The sequence below is a fragment of the Choristoneura fumiferana genome, chromosome 28 (assembly GCF_025370935.1).
Source record: "Choristoneura fumiferana chromosome 28, NRCan_CFum_1, whole genome shotgun sequence".
NCBI classification, from domain to species: Eukaryota; Metazoa; Arthropoda; class Insecta; order Lepidoptera; family Tortricidae; genus Choristoneura; species Choristoneura fumiferana.
In genome coordinates this window covers 820,623-845,469 of record NC_133499.1, presented here as the reverse complement: position 1 = coordinate 845,469, position 24,847 = coordinate 820,623, and the positions used below count along the sequence as shown (strand labels likewise).

The following is a 24,847-nucleotide window of genomic DNA, read 5'->3' as shown; positions in this document are numbered from 1 at the left end:
AGTAAAATTTTATATTTGTAAAAGAAAAAATATAATTGTTCCAAATATTGGCGATACCTTAGGCTGCGCTCTTGGTGGAGCTCTGTGTGTGGAGTTTGGAGTATCTATGGATAGGTCTTCAAAAATTATATTGAGGTTTCTAATATAAAACTAAAAAAAATATACTTTACCATGCAAACTTCCACCGAAAATTGGTTTGAACGAGATCTAGTAAGTAGTTTTCTTTTAATACGTCATAAATCGTAAAGTAAAGGAAACTTTTATATTATGTTACTTGATGCTACGGAACCCTTCGCGGGCGAGTCCGACTCGCACTTGGCCGCTTTTTAAAGGTTGAGTATGATTTTTTGCCACATTTATTAAGATCTTTGTAGTCACTAGTCCCTATACTCTGAAGTGCAAAATTCGAACTTCGTATCGTGTCATCCCGCCGACGCTTATATTATTTAATACGTGAGTGAGAGAGACGGTACGATACAAATTTCGATTTCCGAATTTCGTAGTAGCCCCCCAGCTCAAGTTACATTGTTCCGTGAAGGAATGTGCGTCAATAAAAAATTACAGATGTAGTAGTGAAGTGGTTAGCCATCGTATTTTGTCGGCAATGTTCGGATTTATCTGGCTTTCTCAACTAGCTAAAGCAAAAATTTTAGCAAAAAACCGGCCAAGAGCGTGTCGGACGGTAGCCTTTACGAAAACATTAAGTAATATTTTTCTAAGGATTTTGTATTTTATACGGAATCTTCCAAGTTTAGGTATATTATATACCTTAGGCTGCTATTTACTCTTAAACTACTAATAATTCTCAAGCAAACTTAGCCGTTGTAGTTTTCCTTGAAAGTTTGATATACTTACTACCATTCTGAATAGATTTTAATGAAAATTTTGCACTTTAAACTTGAATATTTCGCAAACAGATCGCTGAATCGAAAATCGTCTTAGCAAACCCCTAATGGTTTTAAAAGACCTATCTAACGATACCCCACACTATAGGATTGGATGAGAAAAAAAAACACCCCCACTTTACGTCTATGGTACACTAAAAATTTTTTTTTTTAATTTGTATTGTACCATTTTGTCGGCATAGTTTACATACATATTCGTGCAAAATTACAGCTTTCTAGTATTGATAGTCCCTGAGCAAAGCCGCGGACGGACGGACAGACAGACAGACAGATGGCGAAACTATAAAGGTTTCATTTGGCTACGGAACCCTAAAAACGACGAATGCTCGATGTTCTGCTGAAGTTTATCAGGACCTTAAGTTCGTTGTTTACAATTAACGCTAATAATGCGGATTAAAAAACAACACAGCTCACAATTAACATTATTTTAATTAGTCTCATATAGTTTCAATGAATAAATATCCCCAAAATAAAATAAATGATTTAGATACGTATTTACAGATTGTGAAGATTCCTTATGTTTCTAAAACAAATTATAAAATTAACAAGAGTCGTGAATGCGAAAATTAATTAGTAAAATATTTTTCAAGGTTCATATCTCGACAATCTCTTAGTTCCAATGTACGACGCTAGATGGCGTTATAAGTTGACGTCACCTCATCTACTCGACACTAGGCATGGCGCCAGTCTCGTTAGCGTGATGCAACCGCCGGTGCTGAGTGAGCGTGTTGTTGCGGGTGAACTGCTTGTGGCATGTGTCGCAGGAAAAGCGCTTCTCTCCGCTGTGGGAGCGGCGGTGGCGGGTTAAGTCGCCGCTTAGAGCGAACCTGGAAAAAAGATCCGATTTACTTAAAACTCGAAATTACATTACAGATACATACATACATAAAATCACCTCTTTCCCAACGGGGTAGGCAGAGACTGCATCCTTCCACTTGCTACGATCCTGGCATACAACCCTCGCTTCCTCAATTTTTCTACATTCATCAATTTTTTCATGCATGCAAGTCGGTTTAGAGTACTCCTGACCCGACCTTTCTTCAGAACGTCCCCGATTTGATCGTGGTACGTTCGTCTAGGCCTTCCTCTCCCAACGTTCCCATTCACGCTCGTCTACACCTACATTACGGATGGACCACGAATACGTGTTACAAAATAACCAAAATACATACAGGCTCTCAGAATTACACGCATACATTGTTATTATTATAAACCCCGCAAACAAAATATCCTCGGGCTTAACGAGAAGGGATGTAGGTTATTCTATCCAACACTAGATGGCGCTACGAGTTACTGTTGGTTAGCAATCGTCGCAAGTTATTCTATTCAACACTAGATGGCGCTACGAGTACTGTTGGTTAGCAATCGTCGCAAGTTATTCTATTCAACTCTAGATGGCGCAAGTTACCGTTTGTCGCAGAGCGGGCAGGCATGCGGGCGCGGCGCGTCGTGCGCACGCGCGTGCCGCAGTAGGGCTGCGCGCGCGCTGAAGCGGCGCCCGCACGCGCACGCCAGCGGCTTGGACAGGTCCGGCGGCTCGGGGCTCGGCTGGCCATTACAATATATCACTCAGAAAGGGTTCTCTACTATCGCTGTAAATATCATGATCTGTGGCTGTTTACGGTTTGTGCTAGTGGCGCCCCCTGCGCAGAGCTTTGCCTGATATTCCCTATTGGAAATGCTCGAAGTTCTGTTACAAGTAAATGCTCAAATTTTATTAGCACCTTAGCGAAAACTTTTCATAAACATGACTCTTAAAATCAGCTTGTTGCTGGTTGCCTGACTGCCCGAAGAAGGGTTACTGCTGACATGTCCTGTCGGAATTCTACAGACGTAGACGACCTTATTCCACCTGCTCCTTTCTTCCACAGGTCGACCAGCAGTAGGCGGGGTCTCCTCCCTTACGTTGTCAGTATTCCCAAAATCCGCACAAAGCGTTTTCGCTCTTCCTTCATCAACCGCACAGCAAAGGAGTGGAAATCGCTGCCAGCGACTGTTTCCTGGACACTACAATTTGGCCGCTTTCAAGTGTAGGGTGAATGAGCATTTACTAGGCAAGCGCGCTCCATCGCAGGCCTCGCTTTCCATCAGGCGTGATTGTGGCCAAACGCAAGCCTATACTGTATAAAATAAATGTAAAAAATCAAAAAACCCGACTGCCAAAACTAAAAGGAATAAAATAAGTCTAGTGGTCTAGAACTCTGTTAAGTAGCTAATTTAAAGTTCCACAGTCGGGACCCATTACTAAGAGTTTTTGAGCGTCACGATTTAAATAACTTTAAATTAGCTACGTAACAGAGTTCTAGACCACTAGACTTATTTTCTTCCTTTTAGTTTTGGCAGTCGGGTTTTTTGATTTTTTAATTTAATGTTTTATTTTACACTTTTTTGATATTTATGTGAAAACGGTAGATTAAAAGTATCATAACCCATATATATGTAAATGAAGGTTGGTTCACTTCATTTTAAACTTCTTATCTATGATATTGGATCCATAGAGCTATCGAGGCTATGACGGACAGAATGACGGTTACATATAAAATGAAAGATATTTAAAATGTGCTGATAAAGAAATTACTGAAATAATAGCTCTAAATGTTGTTTCTTTTTCAGGTATGGTTTATTTTAGTTATTAATTATTGTTTAGCTTATGTTACGCCACATACTGTGTGAAGGAAAAGTTTATTTGTAATAAATTTCTTATCTCTTTTCAGAGCAACGCAATTTGGCTTTTATTTCACCAAAGGTGCTTAATATTTAAAAACACATTATAAAACAACATTTTTATAGCTAATTTACGAACGATGGAGAAGTTAAAATTCAAATTTGCGGTAAAAGCGGGTGAAGATCCCAAAACCAATATAATTTGTATAACTTCAATTACGGATGTCAACAACCAAACCTTTTTATTGCCGGATGAGCTGCAACCGGTCAAATTGCACGATACAATTATAAAAACTGAAGCTTTTGCAAAGGTAAGGAAAACACTACAAAGAAGACATGATCAACGACAAGTATGGATTTCGATGACAACCGAGATCAGTAATGTTTATATAGACGAAGATGGAAATATGCAATTCAAAGGATATTTACTGGAAGAGGCCCCACTAGAGGCGCGTCAGCAAGTCTCCACTACTGGAATTTCAGAGGAGGTTTTAGCAAGAATCTTACAAACTTGTGCTGAAATGAACAAGGATATACCTAAGCCACAGAACGTAAGAAATGTAACAGATAAGTTTGTAATAGAAAAATTCACAAGGAAAACATCAAATGTATTTCAATGGATGACTATTTTTGAAGCAGAATGTACTCGCTTAGGATTGGAAGAAGATTTGAAGAAAATTGAAGCTCTTAGATTATTCTTGGAGGACTCGTGTGTGGACTGGTATACTTCCATGCTTATAAAATATACGATTAACTCAGATTGGTTGATATGGAAGGAAAAGCTTCTGTGACACATACGCAGACAAAGGCTGGTCCCCGGTTCGGTATGCATTATTATTCAAATATAGACAAGGTTCATTACTGGAATATGCTATAAAAAAAGAGAGACTTTTATTAGAGATGAATAAAACAATAGATACGCCTACTTTGATGGACTTGATTGCTACAGGTTTGCCACATTATATAGCGGATAAAATCGATAGAAAAACTTTGAAACAGACTGAAGACTTATTTAATAACATCAGAGGCTTGGAACACCTGGTAAGAAAACAGAATAATGGAGTTTTAGGAAAAAATAATGAAAAAGAAGAAAAAGTACGACCATGCGGAATATGTGAAAAAGAAAACAAGGGTATTCGGTATCATCCAGAATCATTGTGCTGGTTCAAAAACATAGGTACCAGACCAAAACGAGAATATATCCGAAGCGTTAATAATTCTGAATTAGAAACAGAATTGAATCAAATAGATCCAAAAAACTAGTATTTCCACCATTAATCAAAATTAAAATAGGCATAAATGATATTTTTGAAACTTTGGCAATTTATGATTCGGGTTCAAATGTATCTTTAATAAACTCAAGGTTATTATCGTGTAAAAAATCCAAAACTGATATAAATATAAGTAATGCTAACTTAAAAACGATTAATGGTGTAAAAAAAACGGTAGGAATAGTAACTTTAAAAATAAAAATATTCGATATTGAGAAAAAAATTAATGTTTTCGTAATAGATGAAGCAAACTTCGATTATGATTTCCTGATTGGGCTAGACTGTATAGAGCAATTTCATTTAGCACAAAATGAAAAATTACAAATAACGCAAACTATACACAATTATAAAAAAGAACAAAATGATGATAACACATGTCACAAAAATGAAACAATAATTCCTGGCTCTACAGGTATCGTAAGAGACGAAACAATTAACAATAACATATATAAAGTTAACTTTAATGAACATATTGACGTAACCAACTTTAATATTTCCGTAAATCATCTAGACCTTCAGAAAAAAACGGTGATAGAGGAACTAATAAGCAAGTATAAATCACTTTTTGCTAAAGATAAGTATGATATAGGTACAGTGCAAGGGTACGAAGCACACATTGATCTAATAATAGATAAATATTGTAGTAAAAGACCATATAGATGTAGTATAGAAGATAAAAAAGAAATCGAACAGCAAATATCGAAACTATTGCAAGAAAACTTGATAGAGGAGTCTTATAGTCCCTTTGCGGCTCCAGTAACAATGGCTTATAAAAAAGAGGAAGGAAAAAGGTCGAGACTATGTATAGATTTTCGTGATTTAAATAAAATTGTGGTTCCTCAATCGCAACCATTCCCACTGATTGACGATTTAATGCAAAAAACAAGAAATTGTAAATTCTTTACAACTCTAGACATAAACTCGGCTTTCTGGTCAATTCCTTTGAAGGTTGAAGACAGGAAAAAGACAGCATTTGTTACTCAGGAGGGACATTACCAATGGACCTGTTTACCTTTCGGCTTAAAAACTTCACCTGCCATATTTCAAAGGATATTGAGTAGCATTATAAGAAAACATAAATTATCCGATTTCACTGTAAATTATATTGATGATATTTTGGTGTTTTCAAAAACATTCGATGAACACATTATTCATTTATCACTGTTATTGGAGGCAATTTTAAAAGAAGGGTTTAGATTAAAATTCTCCAAGTGCAATTTTGCACAAGACTCTGTAAAATACTTAGGTCATATAATTAAAAACAATACAGTCACTCCATTAAAGGATAACTTAATTGCTATAAAAGAGTTCCCTATCCCGAAAACACAAAAAAATGTTCGACAATTTTTAGGGAAAATAAATTTCTATGGAAAATATATACCACATACATCAATCGTATTAGATCCGTTACATAATTTGTTGCGAAAAGGACAAAAATTTACTTGGTCAGAAAAATGTCAAGAATCCTTCGAAACAATAAAAAAACTTCTTTGCTCAAAACCCATTTTAGCTATCTTTGACCCAGATTTACCAATATACATTTACACAGATGCGAGTATGCAAGGTATAGGCGCGGTTTTAAAACAAACACAACAGAATGGAGAAGAAAAGCCTTGCGCATATTTTTCAAAAAAATTAAGTGATACCCAAAAAAAGAAAAAAGCTATATATTTGGAATGTTTAGCTATAAAAGAAGCTATAAAATATTGGCAAATATGGCTCATAGGAAAGAAATTTACAGTTTTCTCTGATCATAAACCTTTAGAAAAAATGAACATTAAAGCAAGAACAGACGAAGAATTAGGAGATCTTACATATTATTTATCGCAATTTGATTTTGAAGTAATATACTCGCCGGGAAAATATAATGTAGAAGCAGACAGTTTAAGTAGAAATCCGGTATTAGAACCAAGCGAAAATCAAGAAGAAAGCTTAAAAGTTGTAAATCTAGTTAAAATAGAAGATATCCTAAATGATCAGAATGAAAATGATGACATAAAAAAGAATAAAAATAAACTAAAGTTAAAAAACAATGTTTATTTCAAAAAAATAGGAAAAAAAGAAAAAAATACTCCTAACTGAGGAATTCAGTAGAAAAATAATTAAATACATACATTTTTACTATTGTCATATAGGAATACAACAAATGAATAAAAAAATAAAACCATTTTATACAGCGACCAATTTAACAAATAACATAAAAAATGTTTGTGATAACTGTGAAATATGCATTAAAAACAAATCAAGAGGAAAATATAAGTTTGGTGTAATGTCTCACTTGGGTCCTGCAAAATATCCTTTTGAGATCATTTCGATAGATACTATAGGTGGATTTGGTGGTTCACGTTCTACAAAAACATACTTGCACCTCTTGGTAGACCACTTCACAAGATATGCTTATATTTTAACTTCAAAAACTCAATCTTCGGGCGATTTTATTAAACTAGTTAAAAAGGTATCACAGGAAAATAAAATTGGTATGATTCTATCTGATCAATACCCAGGTATAAATTCAAAAGATTTTAAACAATTTTTGGATAGAGAAAACATACCTATCATTTTTACAGCAGTAAATGCGCCATTTTCGAATGGTTTAAATGAAAGGTTAAATCAAACATTAATTAACAAAATTAGGTGTAAAATAAATGAAAAAAAAGATAAATTATCCTGGACGACTATAGCTCACGAATGCACTCAAAAATATAATGAGACTGAGCACACTGTGACAGGATTTTCTCCAAAATATTTATTAGAAGGGAAAAATATTGATATTATACCAGCTGAATTAAAACAAGATATAACACATACCGATTTAATGCGGGATAGACAAGTCGCATTAGATAATACTATAAAATCACATAATTATAACAAGCAAAAATTCGATAAAAACAGGCATAAATGTGAATTAAACATAGGTGATTTAGTTTATGTTGAAAACGGAAATCGATTAAACAGGAAAAAATTAGATGAGTTAAAAATTGGACCTTATAAAATTACGGGAAAGATATCAAATTCTATTTATAGACTAGATACAGGACATAATAAATACGAATCTAATCTTTTCCATATAACAAAGCTTGTACCTGTATTTGAAAGTACATAAGGAAATAAAAATGTATAGAAAAAAAACACAAAATACAAAACGATGTATTATCTCTGAGGGGGGGGGGGAGATGTAAATGAAGGTTGGTTCACTTCATTTTAAACTTCTTATCTATGATATTGGATCCATAGAGCTATCGAGGCTATGACGGACAGAATGACGGTTACATATAAAATGAAAGATATTTAAAATGTGCTGATAAAGAAATTACTGAAATAATAGCTCTAAATGTTGTTTCTCTTTTCAGGTATGGTTTATTTTAGTTATTAATTATTGTTTAGCTTATGTTACGCCACATACTGTGTGAAGGAAAAGTTTATTTGTAATAAATTTCTTATCTCTTTTCAGAGCAACGCAATTTGGCTTTTATTTCACCAAAGGTGCTTAATATTTGAAAACACATTATATATATTAGAATGGGCTAATATTAGCTGTCATTTGATATCCATATTTCTACAATACAACATTTTTTTTCATTCCTCCGCCATATTTTTTTTCGCAGGCGCCATATTGAAATATTATATAGCCTATGTCACTCCGACAGTTACGACAAATCCAATGATACCTCACATGTTAAAATCCGTCCAGCCGTTTAGGCTGCAGCGAGGACCAAATAAATGGACATACATACCCACATACATATATACGCTCGAAAAACACAACCCTCCTTCGGGCAGCCGGGTAAAAAATAAATTGCTTCCACTTACCTTACTCTCGTGAACCCGTTTGTGCTTGTTCAAACTGCTATTCGTATAAAACTTTTTCTCGCACACATCGCAACTGTGTCTCCTGTCTCCATTATGTATCCTCATATGGCTGTAAAAGTTGCTGCTTGTCGCAAACTGTTTGTGACAAATATCACATAGGAACTGTTTGCTACCCGTATGTATACGCTTATGACTTTTCAAAGTACTATTGCTGGTAAATTTTTTACTACACACATTACAAGAAAACGGTCGTTCACCTGTATGATTCCTTTCGTGTATAGTCATTGCGCTACGTTGAGTGAACGATTTATCACAGAATTTACAAGCATACGGCTTGACAATGCTATGTACTTTCTTATGATTCAACAAGGTGAAACTACGCGCGAATTTCTTGCCACAAATGTCGCAGGAGTACGGCAATTCGCCTGTATGTATACGTTGATGTTTTATTAACACGCTTTTTTGTGTGAAATGTTTATTACAAAATTCACAAGCGAAGGGTCTGGCGCCTGTATGTATGAGCATGTGTCTAATCAAATTGCCATTGCTGTTAAAATGTTTTTGACATATATCGCAGAAGCCAGGCGTTTCGCCATTATGGATTTTCGCGTGCGCTTTATAATACGATTTAGTTTTAAATTTCTTATTGCATTTCTTACATGTCCAACGTTTCTTCGCTTTTTAGATTTTGCTTTATTATCAATTGGATCTGCCGCATTTCCGTTTATAACATTGTTTTCTTCTTTAACTGCTACAATTTCATTATCGCTTAAATTAACATTATCCGCTTGTGTACATTCATGCTTGTAAAATTCATCACTGGTGGAATGCCACGAATCGCAATTCCCACACCAATATGGTTTAGTTTCACACACTATTTCCTTTTTATTAATATCACAAGCTACATCTGAATCCACATTATCATCAAATTGCACGCTATCTTCATTATAATCATCTGTATCACATATTTTAGGCTTTTCATCATTCACATCCCCTAATGCATCTTTACTAACATCTTCATCCAGCATTTCTTTCCTACCGTCTTTGTATTTTGTAGTGGCTCTATTTCTAACTTTCTTGTGCACCCTTTTCAAATGGTTGTCCAATGTAAAACTCCTCGCAAACTTCTTCAAACAAATCTCACATGTATAAGGCAATTCACCAGTGTGTACTCTCTCATGCTTCACCAGAACGCTTTTCTGCGTGAACCTCATCTCACAAAAGCTGCAAGGGAACGGTCTCTCCCCCGTATGGACTAGCATATGCCTCGCCAAATTAGCTTGTGTCTTCAACTCTTTACCGCAAACTGTACACGTCCTCCCCTTCTCCGAATGTACCTTCATATGTTTCTCTAAATTTGTAAAATTTGCAAATGCTTTCTGACACATTTCACAAGAGAACTCCTTTACCCTGGTATGTATTTGCATGTGTGTGTGCCGGTAAGCTTTATTCTTGAATGTTTTGTTGCACAGTTCGCACGTCCAGCTTTCCGGTGGGATTTGTGTTTTTGGTTTCAATTCTTTGACATACTTTTCGCCGTGGATCCTTAAGTGACAGGCTAAGGTGAAACTACGGGAGAACTTCTTATGGCATATGTTGCAAGAGAATGGAGTTTCACCCGTGTGTATCCGTATGTGTTTGATTAGAACTGATTTTTGGGTGAACCTGGAACAAAAGGTTTTAGTAAATTAAAGAAAGAGATTTTTTTCGGTGCCGTCAGTACCACCACCGTACTGTAAGACTAAGGGGCTATTTCACCACCCATTGATTAGTTTTATTTGACGGATAAATGTGATGCCGTCTCCGTCTATTCGAACAAAACAAAAAGAGACGGCATCACATTATCCGTCAAATAAATTTAACCAATGGTAACAATAACCTAGCCAACAAAAAGGTGGAAAACCCCCGACATTATCTCTTCAAAGTTCAATATCTCTTAAACAGCTGAACCGATTTTGATGAAACAAGTCTAAGAACCATCGTTAGAAATCCTGCTTTCAAATAAAAAACCGCATTCAAATCGGTTCACCCGTTTAAGAGGTACGGTGCCACAGACAGACACACAGACACACAGACACACATAGCGCTCAAAGTAATAACACCCTCTTTTTGCGTCGGGGGTTAATAAAACTAACTTATGTGATGACACGACACGACAGAGTTAAACTGAGTGACAGGATAAGAAATAGTGAGATAAGGAAACGTTGTGGTCTGAAAGAAGATGTAGTGACAAAATTGAGAAAGGTATGCTGAGATGGTTTGGCCATGTCGAGAGAATGAATGAAGAACGATTGACGAAAAAAGTGTATGAGGCGAGTGTGAATGAAAGTGTTGGGTAGACCCAGGCGGACGTTTCGAGACCAAATCAGGGACGTCTTGAAAAAAGGCCAGGTCAAGAGTACCCTAAACCGAAGAGCATGTATGAAAGGAATAATGAAAGTGGACGAAGCGAAACAAGTATGTAAGGATCGTAGCAAGTGGAAAGAAGTGGTCTCTGCCTACCCCTACGGGAAAGAGGCGTGATTATATGTATGTATGTATGTATGTACGACAGGATACCAAAAAGGGTCTCCACTCAGCATGTGCCACACGTTTTGTTTATTGAACTAGGATGTTAATTAATAGCCCTAGTTCGAATGCAACGTTTCAGAGACTCAATGAGGGCTACCGTTTTCGCGCTCACCAGTTGGCGCCACTGTAGACAAAGGTCCAGCCTGAAGTATAGTGGTTAGTTTGTTATTACGGGCGTGAAAACAACATTTATATTTAAATTATATTTCATCATCATCATCATCATCATCAGCCCGAAGACGTCCACTGCTGGACAAAGGCCTCCCCCTTAGAACGCCACAATGAACGACAACTTGCCACTTGCATCCACCGGTTTCCCGCCACTCTCACGATGTCGTCAGTCCACCTGGTGGAGGCCTGCCAACGCTTCGTCTTCCGGTTCGTGGTCTCCACTCGAGGACTTTTCTCCCCCAACGGTTATCTGTTCTTCGAGCGATGTGGCCTGCCCATTGCCACTTCAATTTGCATATTTTTCCAGCTATGTCAGTGACTTTAGTTCTTCGACGAATTTCCGTATTCCGGATTCTATCGCGCAAAGAAACTCCAAGCATAGCTCTCTCCATAGCTCGTTGCGTGACTTTGAGCCTCTCTAAGAGGCCAACAGTTAAGGACCACGTCTCAGCGCCATAAGTCATCACTGGCAACACACACTGGTCGAAGACTCTAGTCTTCAGGCACTGCGGAATATTGGACGAGAAGACATCACGAAGTTTCCCGAAATTATATTTAATATCGTAAAACCGTGCCATAAAAATATCGAGCATGCCACAGTGTTGCGTAGTCCCGTTTTGTTCGGAAACAAGGGAGGACAAAGGTTTCCGAAAGACAAAACTGTCTCAAACAAAACACAGACATTCATTGCCCCGTTCGTTACATTAATTTCAGGTATTGCCAAATATTACAAAATTATTCTAATTATAAATAAACCCGCGTAGCTCACCCAAAAACAGTGACATTTGACATTTCAGAGACCTCTCGCTACACTAGCGCCTCTAGCGGCGAATTCATACGCGATAGCCCTCATTTTTCACGATACTAGTGAGGGCTCCGATCAACAGAGTGAGGGTTTGAATTTGAATTTGACAGGCGATGGCCGGCGTGCGTTAATAGATGGCGCTGTAAGTTGCCGGCGCGGCGGTGGCAAACCCTATCGACTAATGAAAACGGTTCTCGAGGGTTTGAATTTGAATTTGACAGGCGATGGCCGGCGTGCGTTAATAGATGGCGCTGAGGTTGCCGCCGCGGCGGTGGCAAACCCTATCGACTAATGAAAACGGTTCTCGAGGGTTTGAATTTGAATTTGACAGGCGATGGCCGGCGTGCGTTACTAGATGGCGCTGAGGTTGCCGCCGCGGCGGTGGCAAACCCTATCGACTAATGAAAACGGTTCTCGAGGGTTTGAATTTGAATTTGACAGGCGATGGCCGGCGTGCGTTAATAGATGGCGCTGTAAGTTGCCGGCGCGGCGGTGGCAAACCCTATCGACTAATGAAAACGGTTCTCGAGGGTTTGAATTTGAATTTGACAGGCGATGGCCGGCGTGCGTTAATAGATGGCGCTGTAAGTTGCCGGCGCGGCGGTGGCAAACCCTATCGACTAATGAAAACGGTTCTCGAGGGTTTGAATTTGAATTTGACAGGCGATGGCCGGCGTGCGTTAATAGATGGCGCTGTAAGTTGCCGGCGCGGCGGTGGCAAACCCTATCGACTAATGAAAACGGTTCTCGAGGTTTGAATTTGAATTTGACAGGCGATGGCCGGCGTGCGTTAATAGATGGCGCTGTAAGTTGCCGCCGCGGCGGTGGCAAACCCTATCGACTAATGAAAACGGTTCTCGAGGGTTTGAATTTGAATTTGACAGGCGATGGCCGGCGTGCGTTAATAGATGGCGCTGTAAGTTGCCGGCGCGGCGGTGGCAAACCCTATCGACTAATGAAAACGGTTCTCCGAATGCGGGCTCAATCGACCAATGACACTGAACCTTAACTATCGGGTACCTTTTCCCGCAGTGCGAGCAGGAAGTCATTAGACGGGGTCGGGGTAGCTCTTCCCACAGTGCGGGCAGTGATGCGGCGTACAGGCAGTCGCACGGGCGGACTTGTTACCTGTTCCCGCAGTGGGGGCAGGTGTGCGGGCGCTCCCCGGCATGCGCCAGCAGATGTCGGCGCAGGTTGCCGGCGGTGGCGAGACGCGCGCCGCACACGTGGCAGCAGGCGGGCCGGGCGCCGCTGTGCACGCGCAAGTGGATCCGCAGGTGCGCCGGGGACCACGAGCTCGAGGGGCACAGCGGGCACGGCCATCTGGTGGATAAACAACACTTGGGGTTGATCTTTCTCTTGTACAGTCAAGGGCATAAATAGTCAATTTTGTCTTACAAAAGAGAGCAATTAGAGCAATTTATAATTTGAAGACGCGTGAATCTTTAAGATCTTATTTTAAGGAAATAGGTATCCTGCCGTTGCTTTATGTTTTTGAAATAATCATGTATGTCAGGAAGACCATATGTGATTTTCCCACTAACGTCGATAAGCCAAAGGCTACTAGAAACACAGAGAAGCTTAAAGTTCCTTCTTACAGACTGGCTAAAACCAAAAAGTCGTTTCTGGGAAATTGCATACGTTTTTTATAATAAAATTCCAAAAAATATTACAAATGAAACTGATACAAAATTCAGATCTATTGTCAAGAAGACATTAATATCAAAGGCGTATTATAAAGTTAATGATTAGCATTATCTATCGACCGACTAGGGCGTCTGCTGTCAGCGTTTATGGTGGTAGCAAGCGTTGTGTTTCGGTTTTAGTATTTCGGAGTTTTTTCGTGCTAGAACCGCTGTTGTTATCCTGTAGTTATTTAGATTTGTTTGTGAGTGTCCTAGTGTAAGTGTTTCTGGTAGTTTTAACATGGACCTGGATCCTTTGGATCCAGATCCCGGTGGTGGGCCTGACTGTTCCCGTATCCCTCCAAACCAGGCAGCTCATGCGCCTCAAACTCCTCTGCTCGGTAAAAGACCTTTAGTCGATCCCGATGTCCCTCCTGCCAAAAAATCCGATTCTCCTGCAGTTTCCTACGAAACGACATTCACACATCCGGATTTCGAAAAGCTGAAGTCATCATATTCAACAGAAGACTCTGGCCCCTTTATTATTAACGTCCAGAGAACAGAGAGTGACCCAGCCTCAGGTACTGCTTTAAGGGCTATAAATTTCGGCCATTTCTTATATAGAAACAATATCTACGGCGTTGTTAGGGACGGAGTGAAAAGAATCGGGCGCAACCGTTTTTCAGTCGAGTTTGATTCGGCGGAACATGCAAACAATTTCCTATTACATCCTGCCCTTACCTCAGCAGAGTATACTGCAGTTGTTCCCACATTCCACGTGACCCGTATGGGCATTATTAGGGATATCTCTCCTGAGTGGTCGATGCAGGAGGTGGTGGAAAATGTGACTGTCCCCCAGGGCTTCGGACGCGTGATTAAGGCCCGCAGATTAAGTAGGAAATCCATTGGTGAGAATAATTCTCCCACGTGGACTCCTACTCGATCAGTGGTACTTACATTCAGTGGCCGTAGTCTGCCTCCAAAGGTCTTCTGCTTCTACAACAGTTTGCCTGTGGAGTGTTACCTCCTACCAACGATCCAATGCAACAACTGTTGCCGTTTTGGCCATGTCAAAGCTCAGTGCAGATCCAAATCTAGGTGCTATAAATGCTCTCTTGACCATATTGGTGAAAATTGTAATTCTCCTACACTTAAATGCCTATTTTGCTTTGGTAACCACTGTGCTAATGACATTTCTTGCCCAGAACAACAAAGGCAGCGCAATATTAAAATGGTGATGTCCCAGGAAAACCTTTCCTACATTGAATCCTCTGCTCGCTTCCCTCAGGTAAGAAAGACCTTCTCTGAGACTTTGAATTCTCCCTCCCCTGGTTCATTTAATAATACTCCCCCTTTCCCTCAATCACAATCTCATTCTCAAGCTCCATCCTCATCCCAATCATACCGGAAAACTATTTTAGTTCATAGAAAAACTCATACTCCTCCGTGTAACCCAGGTTATGACAGAATTGCCCATAATAATATTGTCCGTGATCCCATTTCCTCCCAACCTAATGGTTGTGCACTAAATCAAGAGCCTAACTCCCCTAATGATAATCTCATTGAGCTTCTGCTCAACACACTAATTAACATTTTGTCACGCTTTTCTGACTCCGGTTTACCGAACAACATGCATCATAAATTGAACCAACTGTTATCTCTTGTTTCCTCACAAAATGGCCCAAGCTCTCCTCCAGTGGAACTGTCGTAGTATCTACAATAAAAAAAATGAACTGATCTATCTGATTAATAAACATAAACCCTTCCTCCTAGCCATTCAGGAGACCTGGCTGAAACCTAACTCTATTTTTAGAGTGCATGGTTTTGCCTGTCTCCGGGATGATAGGAGGGATGGCTATGGTGGTGCAGCTATATTAGTTGCCCGCTCTATTATTTTTAGTCATATTCCCATCCCCCCTCATAGCGACTTTATTAGTGCAGTTGCTGTAAGGGTTAATAATACTTCCTTTCTGTCTCTCTATATCCCTGATCCCCATCCAGGTATGATTGCTGAGCTCTCCTCCATCTTGTCTTCCATCCCTCCCCCCATCATCATACTAGGAGACTTTAATGTACATCATACCTCTTGGGGCTCCCATACTAGTGACTCAATTTCTTCTGCTTTTCTTGACCTTTTTGATCACTTTAATCTATGTGTCCTGAATGATGGTTCCCCAACAAGGCGTGTGCTTCCTTCCCAAAACCCAAAAAGTGCTGTTGACCTTACTTTATGTTCTCCCTCAATTTCTTCTAGACTCTTTTGGCAAGTGATCCCCTCCACATTGGGGAGTGACCATTTCCCCATCAAGGTATCATTTCCTGACCCGATTCCCACCTTTTATTTCCCTCCTCGTCTCAAATATCAAACCAAAAAAGCAGACTGGCCCAATTTTAGATCTGCCTTAGACGAGGAAATATCTCTTATTCCTTCCCCTGACCCCAATAATGTATCCTCAGTGTATGAAAGATTTAAAAAAGCTCTTCTGTCTGCGGCTGACAAATCAATTCCTTTAAAAAAAAATCCTTCAAAAAAGATCCCTTTTCCTCCATGGTGGGACGCTGAATGCCTTGCGGCTGTTAAAAAGCGCAGAGAAGCTGAAGCTCTCCTTTCTACCAACTTGTCGAGGGAGAACTATTTGCATTACCAGAAAGTAGCAGAGGAAACCTCCAAATTCCTCCAAAATAAAAAAAGGCTAGGTTGGCAAAAATTCTGTGAATGTCTCTCTCCTAATTCCCCCTCCTCTTTAGTCTGGGAAGGTATCAGGCGCTTTCGTGGCGCTTTTACCCCGAAATCAAATCTATCAAATGATCCTTCAGAGTGGATTGAAACATTCGCTCTAAAGTTAGCACCCCCTCTGTCCCATCCATTGAGGAAATATCTCCAGTCTGGTCTCTTCCCTCTTCTTCTACCCTTAGTTCTTTCGACGCCCCTTTTACTATGGAGGAATTCCTTACAGCCACCGATCAGCTTAAGGATTCATCCCCTGGCGTGGACGGGATCCCTTACTCCTTTGTAGTTAACTCCAGTTCAAATTCTAAACAATTCTTCCTTGGGATTATAAACAATATCTTTCTCTCTGGTTCCCCTCCTGAGGAATGGAAATTGCAAATAGTTGTCCCCATCTTAAAGGCAGGAAAATTATGTAATGACCCTTCAGGTCATCGCCCCATTGCTTTATCGTCTGCTTTAGCAAAAATTTTAGAGCATCTTATTAAAAACCGTCTAGAATGGCTGGCAGAAAGTAAGGGCCTTCTGGCCAAAAGTCAGTTTGGATTCCGTAAAGGACTCGGTACGATGGATAGTCTCTCCATTTTCACAACCGACATTCGCCTTGCGTTCTCCAAAGGTGAGTCTGTAGTGGGGGTCTTTTTAGATATCTCCTCTGCATACGATAACGTACTTCTCCCTCTTCTCAGGCAAAAGTTGCACCATCTGAGTTTTCCGGAGAGGTTAGTTGACTTCACAATCAACTTTCTTTTGGCCAGATCAGTCCTTATCTCATCTTATAATGTCTCCCTCCCCCCCAGAGTGGTCTATAAGGGCCTCCCTCAGGGCTCTGTCCTTAGTCCTCTTTTGTATAGCCTATATACCTATGATTTGGAATTGTCAGTAAATTCATTTTGTAACATCCTTCAGTATGCTGATGACATTTGTTTATATTCCGTAGTTCCCAATATTTCCGATGCTGTCCCTCCCCTTTCTTCGGCACTTCACTATTTGAATGTGTGGTTAATAGAGCATGGCCTGTCTCTTTCTGTCCCAAAATGCGCAGTAGTCCCATTCACCCGTAAAAGGTCCATTCCAGATATCCCTATTGGTTGTGATGGTACCCGTATACCTGCTCAGGATAAGGTCAAATTTCTTGGCGTTTGGCTTGATACCAAAATGTCAGGTGTACATCACATCAATCACACTGCGAAGAAATGCGAGAGGAACTTGAACATCATTCGTTCTTTGTCTGGCGTATGGTGGGGATCACACCCATACACTCAAAAACTTGTATATAATGCCCTCATCCGCAGTCACTTTGATTATGGGTCCTTTCTCTTAGAGCCTTGTAATAAATTTTGTTTAAGTTCCCTGGATAAAATCCAATATAAAAGTCTTCGTTTAGTGATTGGAGCGATGAAATCATCTCCCACAAATGCTCTCCAAATTGAGTGTGTCGACCCTCCCCTCTTTATTCGAAGACAATTCCTCTCTGATAAATATGTCATCAAAATTATGCAATCTTCTTCCCACCCTCTAATCCCTAAACTTCGGTCTCTTTCTGAATTAATCTCTGCCTCTCCTTACTGGGTTCACAAGGACCCCCCCTGTCTGGTCAATAGTTTCGTTAAAATAACTCGTCTTCCGTGCCCTATATTTCAGTGTAGGTTAATAAACCCTCTTTTTGAAACCCCATATGATGCTATCATGTTCCGCCCTAATATCTCACTTGACCTTGGTATTAATAGAGAATCCCCCTCCCCTAACCTAGACTTAAGTCGTGTCATTGCTAGAGACTGGCCTGACTGGACCTCTATCTACACGGATGCTTCACAGCTTCCAAGCCAGGGTTGTGTAGGATCTGCTGTCTGGATACCCAGATTCAAGATTATTTTGAGCTATAAATTGCCGATATACTCATCTGTATTTACTGGCGAGGCGGTGGCAATTTTCGAGGCCCTGAAATATATAGACTCGCACAATCTTAATAATTGCGTAGTTTTTTCAGACTCCAAAAGCGCCTTACAAGCCATAATGTCTAATCAATTGCGTAGTAAATCTAAATTCCCGGTCATTCTTCAAATTAAGCAAATTCTTAATGGACTCTCTGGTAAGAATGTGAGAGTTTCGTTGGCCTGGATCCCAAGTCATATTGGAATCCGGGGCAACGAGACCGTCGATCAGCTTGCTAAAGATGCGACCCGTTCAGGCTGCCTAGACCAGTTCAGGTGCTATTCCCATGATTTGACCTCTCTAGCTAAGGATCGACTGGATTCAGATTGGCTCGCTCACTGGACAAGATCTAGTCAGATGAAAGGACTTCACTACTCTGATGTCCAAGATAATGTTCCCGCCAAACCCTGGTTCTTTAAATTCCGTGCCGCTAATAAAGCAACCACGTCAACAATATGTAGACTGAGACTGGGCCACTCATGTACTCCTGTTTTTCTTCACAAGATCCGTGTGAAAGACAACTCTTTGTGTGAATGTGGTTTAGATGAAGGCTGTCTTGATCATTTATTTTTCGAATGTTCGAAGCTGTCATCCTCTTTGTATGACCTCCTCCCCCCTTATATTCCTCGCCCTGTTAACTTTAAATCCCTCCTTCGTTATGTATATTCTCCTTTTATTGTCATTCTGTGCGATTTTATATCCTCTAATAACATAAGACTATAGTTCTAACCAATAATAACATGTTTTGTCTTTGTCGTAGTGTGTCGTGACTCCTGCAACAGCGTTCGGCAGAAAAGGACTTATTTTTATTTTTATTCCCAAAATTATTTTCTTGCTCCTGTCAAACTGTTGGCGTTCTGCAGAATAAACCGCAACCCTGTCATCGTAACTGACACTGGCCCAAGCCTTAAGGCCGCCATCAAGGGGAATAATAATAATAAGTTAATGATTATATCACGGACAGGGATATTTGGAAATAATTCCGATCCGCATTAGCGATCCCTTCAAATAGCAAACCTACATTAAAAGTAAAGTTGTGTTAAATATTTGTGATGTACAGATATCATTTAATAATATTGTAAATCAGTTTAAAAAAATATACCTCGTTGAGTTTCTTGCCTGATTCTTCCGGTGGTAGATTTTTTTTGACATTCATAAGTGCTTGTTTTAGCCTAAAGTGAATAAAGATATTTTGATTTTGACTTTGACATTGATGTACATTACCAAGACATCAAAAATATCTATACACCTTTATGTCACTAACCATAAGGTCGATGTATACATATATTTGATGCTATTGCTCCATAGATATTTATGCCCTTGACTGTACCTTGTTGCCATGGTAACGTCCCCTTTGGTATGTAGGTCGCTGGATATCTGGAATAACACATGTGCTACCTACTTTTTATCCCAATATTTCCACGGTATAGGGATAAAATCTTGAAATTTCAACCGGTGGGTTTAGATTTGAAATTTTGTACAGTTGTTCTTAACACAACCTCAATAACGACCATGATATAAGTTTTGGGAATTCCCAGGGGAATTTTGTAAAATCCCAGAATTTGAATTGCAACTACCAGATCGAATACTTTACGCCTGCGGAGCAACGGGAAAACACTAGTCTTTAATAAAAAGTAGCCAAACCTCCTGTGCGAGCCAGGACCACTGCTGGGCCGACCCGTTTGACTTTCTTCTTTAACAGCAGCTGGAATTTGTTAGTTAATTGAGATAATTTCAGTCTTCAACTTCAACTTTTTATGTTTTCGGCAACCGGTCACCTTAGATTAGCAACCAATAGCAGCAAAGTGTATATTGTGTTTGACCAGTTTTAGCAGTTTCTGAACATTAGTCAAGAATTAGTCTTTGGGGTATCAGATTAGATAGATAGATTAGATTAGATTTATTTATTACCTAATGAAAAAATACATTATAAATACATGTCAGGTAATTATAAGAAATTCACAAAAGGATCGTCAAATTGTATACAATAAAAAAATAAGTATATGATAGTGGTAAATTACAATAAATTGTCAGCCAATATAAAATTCAAATTAAATTTAAAAATAATAATAACAATAATCAAGGGTAAAACAAGGACAAAACGTTAAAATTAGGTACAATTACTACTATGTCATCATCATCATCATCATCCCAGCCTATATACGTCCCACTGCTGGGCACAGGCCTCCTCTCAGATCAAGAGGGCTTGGGTCATAGTTCCTACGCGGGCCCAGTGCGGATTGGGAACTTTGCACGCACTATTGAATCGCTTCGCAGGTTTGTGCAGGTTTCCTCACAATGTTTTCCTTCACCCACTACTATGTCAAATTTAATAAATTCAATCATATAAATAATTACAATGTTAAGACAATAAAATTAAATATAAAATTAAAAATGAGTCACAACAACAGGACAAAATATGTCAATGATTAAAAGAATAAAAAATATACAGTCACACAATGTGGAATGTCAAATTACAATTAAAAATACTTAAAAAGATATCAAAGATATCAAAAAATTAAAATTACAATGATAAAAATAAAACAAATATCAATTGCTGGGATCCCCTCTTGTAAAATATCAAGTCTTTGGGAAACAGTGAATATATGAATGATTATGAATTGATTTTTATTAACATTTAATTTTTAATTGATTTTAATTTCAACTTTTTTGCTTATAGCAACTGTTCGCCTAGGTTAATTTCTTTTAATTTTTTTTTTACCAGAACTGGATGAAATTTGGCTTGCAAGATTTGATGACAATTCACATTGCAAATTTATACCAGATTCAAGACTAAAGCAAAGGGGGTCCCGACTACATACGTTCGCATATCTAAAATACAAACTGAAACATAGATGCACAGAAAAACCAGGAAAGAGACCAGTGTTGGGAATCGAACCCAGGTCCTCAGCATTGTGCTGCGTGCTATACCTCTACACCACCACTAGATAGGAGTACAGACACAAATTTCTCCTGTGCACCACATATCTCAACTTGTTTGATTTCTTATTTAGTCACTTGATCTCTTTTCTGGTTTCTCTGTGCATCTATTCTCGATATGGATTTTACATAATGACCATTAAAGTAACAAAATTTGGAGTTGAAATAAAAAAAGACTCCAAAAACCAATCTTACATTAGGTTAGGTTAGGTTAGAGTGTTGAGTTATACATGGGACCCCCTTTGCTTTAGGGGGACCCAAGATTCTCGTACAAGAAACATTCTATTCATTCATCTTCATTTCTTTCTTTCGTTTTTTTTTCAAGTGAATCGAGTTGCTGGTTTGTTTTGTTCCAAGTTAAAGATAAAAATGGCATTGAACACTATGTGAAAGCCAGATTGACTTGACTAATATATGCTATAAACACTGTATGTAATACTTACTATCATTAAAATCTTACCATTTCGAATAGGTTCAGAAACCTCAAGTTTGCTATCATTTCCCGCCGTTTCTTGCAGGTCATTCTTTAATTCACTGACAGAATGAGCGTCAGGAGTTACAATTGCCGGCGGGACCCATTCGGGCTCGTTTTTCACATGTAAATAGTCACAGGACATGGTATTTCATAAAGAGTTTCCGTGTAAGTAAAGTACACCAGCTAATGAAGTGGTAGCTATATTATAAGTAGCATTTTTAACATGTTCCAACATTAATTGATTTCTACTGTTAGTAGTGTGATAAATTAGATGTTTTCTTATTAAAACACTTAAATAAACAATAGTTTCGCAACTTTCGCGACGTATGAATCCTCCCTATATATACTGTAGTCTTTGGTATGAATGACAGTTCATGTACGTACAGTTATACCAGATTACGTATTGATTAGGATTAGAATCTAATAAGATTTCGACTTTATTGGAAGGCAATACGGTAGCGGTTTTATTTTAATTTTCTTGACGCGTCAAGTGCTACGCTACCACATTTCTGGTGTAACTGTACTGTAGTTTGAGGATGCTTGAGTCACTTTTTAAAACGACAAAAACGTATGGACTTTTGCGTGCTATTCAGTCCGCAATCAATCACATTTTTTTTTAAAGTTAAAAAGGCCATGGAAATGTTGGCACAAGTCGTATACAGCCAAGTCTAATGGCCGGTATCAGATATTTTGTTGGAACTCTGAACTTTTTCTATTGGGTCTGAAACAGCTTGTGGTATTCGGTGGAAAAATACACCTGTAAAAGCGGGAAAGCATAAGAAAAATTTTGGAATAAAATTACGTTGTAATATATTTTGAGAAAAAAAATATTCTATTTCAGCATTAGTACTATTTTTGAGAAAAGCTTTATATTAGTCTTGGCTGGAATAGCAATTCCTGGCTTCGTATTAGTTAAACGGACTCGCAAGAGTCGCAAGCTTGTCCGTTTAATACTCATACTAAGCCAGCAATTGCCTACTTCCAGGCCACGACAATAATCTACTATTATGTAGTCTAGATACAGCATAAACACGAGCATGAGAAGTGAAAAATCAATTTTAATACAAGTTTTCCTTGCTGACTGTACTTTTTTTAACTGTATGATGATGATGTCCGACAAAGGCGAACCTTTAGGCTTTTTTTATTACGTGTCATCAAACATATTATACATACCTGAAGTAAGTCCATTGAAAGTGGGTCAAAACCAACTTGTAAGATTTGACCCGAACAACGAACATCACAGACAGATAAGCAGAAACATAATCATTAATCAGCTAGCCTTTATGCGCGATTACGTCCGCGTAGAATCCTTTTATCGCGGGAACTATGCAATATCCCGGGATAAAACGATAAAACTATCCTATGTCCTTCTCCAGGACTCAAAGTACCTGTATACCGAATTTCATCTAAATCGGTTCAATTGTTTCTTTAGACGTGATGAAATAACAAACAAACCGACTTACAAACTTTTGCATTTATACTAGTTTACCCACGGCTTCGCACGCGTAAACTATTCGATCCGGTAGTTACAATTTACGGGCTTTTACAATACTCCACTGAGAATTCCCAAAATTTATAAGTATCATTGAGGTTGTTTTAAGAACAAACAACTGTCCAAAATTTGAAGGCTTGAGAAGGTTAGAGACGTAATTATGCAAACAGGAACCAACCCACACCTACTCCAAAGTTTAGATAAGTATGCACCAAGTTAGTTAGTTAGTTAGTGTATTTTAATAATTTGTTGCATACTTATCTTAATTTAGAGGGTGCTGGTTGGTTCCTGTTTGCATAACTATGTCTGAATCTAAATCCAGCGGTTGAAATATCAATATTTTATCCCTGTCCCGTGGGAATAATGGGATGAAAAGTAGCCTATGTGTTGTTATTACAGACGGCCAGTTACCTACATGTACCTATACCAAATTTCATGACTCTAAGCCCAGCGGTTGTTATTTCGAGATCTCCCTATATACTGTAGCCTTTGTTTCGAGATTTTATCCCAATCCCGTGGGAAAATCGGAATAAAAAGTATCCTGTTCCAGGTTATAAACTAACTTTTTGCTAAATTTAATTTAAATCCATCCAGCCGTAAACCTACTTACTTACTCACTCACAAACTTTCGCATTTATAATATTAAGTAGGATTAGAATGTGGGATGCGACATTGGCAAATTTCACCAACATTCCGGCGCGCTAATTTATTATTGTCGAGCTAGCGCGCCTGCAATCTTTTTAACTTTATAATTTTTCGCTGACCATAAACTACGTACTTCACCTTCTGATATGTAAAGAATAATGACAACTTTTACCTTTTACGGAAATTTTTGAGAAAAATGACTTTTTATGCTTTAGTGATTAAAATAAAATCTTTGTCTATACTTTGTTTTTTAAAGCATTAGAAAGAAGGTAAAGCGATCATGGCTTGCCTTTTTATTAAAAAACACTTTAGAAAAATAAGTTACAGCAAAATGTAACAATTAGCAAGGACATTATGATCATTTACATTATTTTGGTGTCATAAGTAATAGTTACTGTTTTTTAAAAATCAATAAAAAGGCTCTTCAAGATTGTTTACCGTTTTTTTAATGCAAAAAAAAAAGTAGTACCTATAAGACCAAGGTAATCAAGTGTCAACAGCCAAAAACAAAAAAAGTTTCTATTATACATATTTTTTAAATAATTATTAATTTACATAAAACTAAAATCAATCAAAATAAATCAGTGTTTTTTTTATTTTTATTGCAATGCATAAAAAATAAAAGTTACATAGAAAGTGAATTATTGTTTCCACTGTTGCTATTTCATTTCCTCGCAATCTAATGTCCACTTGCAGGCTTTTTAATCTAGGTTTAAGTGGTCTTAAGTCCTGTCAGATCCATACAAGAACTGTCAGTTTAAGCCTTAAATTGAGATTTAAAAAAGTGTACAAGTCGTCCTAAGTGAAAAA

At 38.4% G+C, this 24,847-nt stretch overlaps 2 protein-coding genes and 1 pseudogene across 2 annotated transcripts; 1 reads left to right on the top strand and 2 right to left on the bottom strand.

Moving 5' to 3' along the window:
• Positions 1–1,460: 1,460 nt before the first annotated feature.
• Positions 1,461–9,270, bottom strand: LOC141443977 (uncharacterized). The gene is made up of 3 exons (XM_074109422.1): positions 8,651–9,270; positions 2,314–2,453; positions 1,461–1,732 (listed from the first exon to the last, which is right to left on the bottom strand). The coding sequence occupies exons 1-3, from the start codon at positions 9,173–9,175 to the stop codon at positions 1,567–1,569; spliced, it is 831 nt and encodes a 276-aa protein (XP_073965523.1). The 5' UTR covers positions 9,176–9,270; the 3' UTR covers positions 1,461–1,566.
• Positions 3,533–4,943, top strand: LOC141443955 (uncharacterized; annotated as a pseudogene).
• On the bottom strand, positions 9,184–22,265 carry LOC141443970 (uncharacterized). The gene is made up of 4 exons (XM_074109415.1): positions 21,886–22,265; positions 20,130–20,190; positions 13,326–13,520; positions 9,184–10,315 (listed from the first exon to the last, which is right to left on the bottom strand). The coding sequence occupies exons 1-4, from the start codon at positions 22,040–22,042 to the stop codon at positions 9,184–9,186; spliced, it is 1,545 nt and encodes a 514-aa protein (XP_073965516.1). The 5' UTR covers positions 22,043–22,265.
• Positions 22,266–24,847: the final 2,582 nt, after the last annotated feature.

What these genes read in the sequence shown, in the direction of transcription:
- LOC141443977 (XM_074109422.1), bottom strand. Translation starts at nt 9,175, where the DNA reads ATGCTCATACATACAGGCGCCAGACCCTTCGCTTGTGAATTTTGTAAT. An exon ending in AACGGGTTCACGAGAGTAAG is followed by an intron (nt 2,454 to 8,650) that starts GTAAGTGGAAGC and finishes TGTAATGGCCAG; the next exon opens with CCGAGCCCCGAGCCGCCGGA. An exon ending in TGCCCGCTCTGCGACAAACG is followed by an intron (nt 1,733 to 2,313) that starts GTAACTTGCGCC and finishes TCTTTTTTCCAG; the next exon opens with GTTCGCTCTAAGCGGCGACT.
- LOC141443970 (XM_074109415.1), bottom strand. Translation starts at nt 22,042, where the DNA reads ATGTCCTGTGACTATTTACATGTGAAAAACGAGCCCGAATGGGTCCCG. An exon ending in TTCTGAACCTATTCGAAATG is followed by an intron (nt 20,191 to 21,885) that starts GTAAGATTTTAA and finishes AACAAATTCCAG; the next exon opens with CTGCTGTTAAAGAAGAAAGT. An exon ending in TGCCCCCACTGCGGGAACAG is followed by an intron (nt 10,316 to 13,325) that starts GTAACAAGTCCG and finishes CTTTTGTTCCAG; the next exon opens with GTTCACCCAAAAATCAGTTC.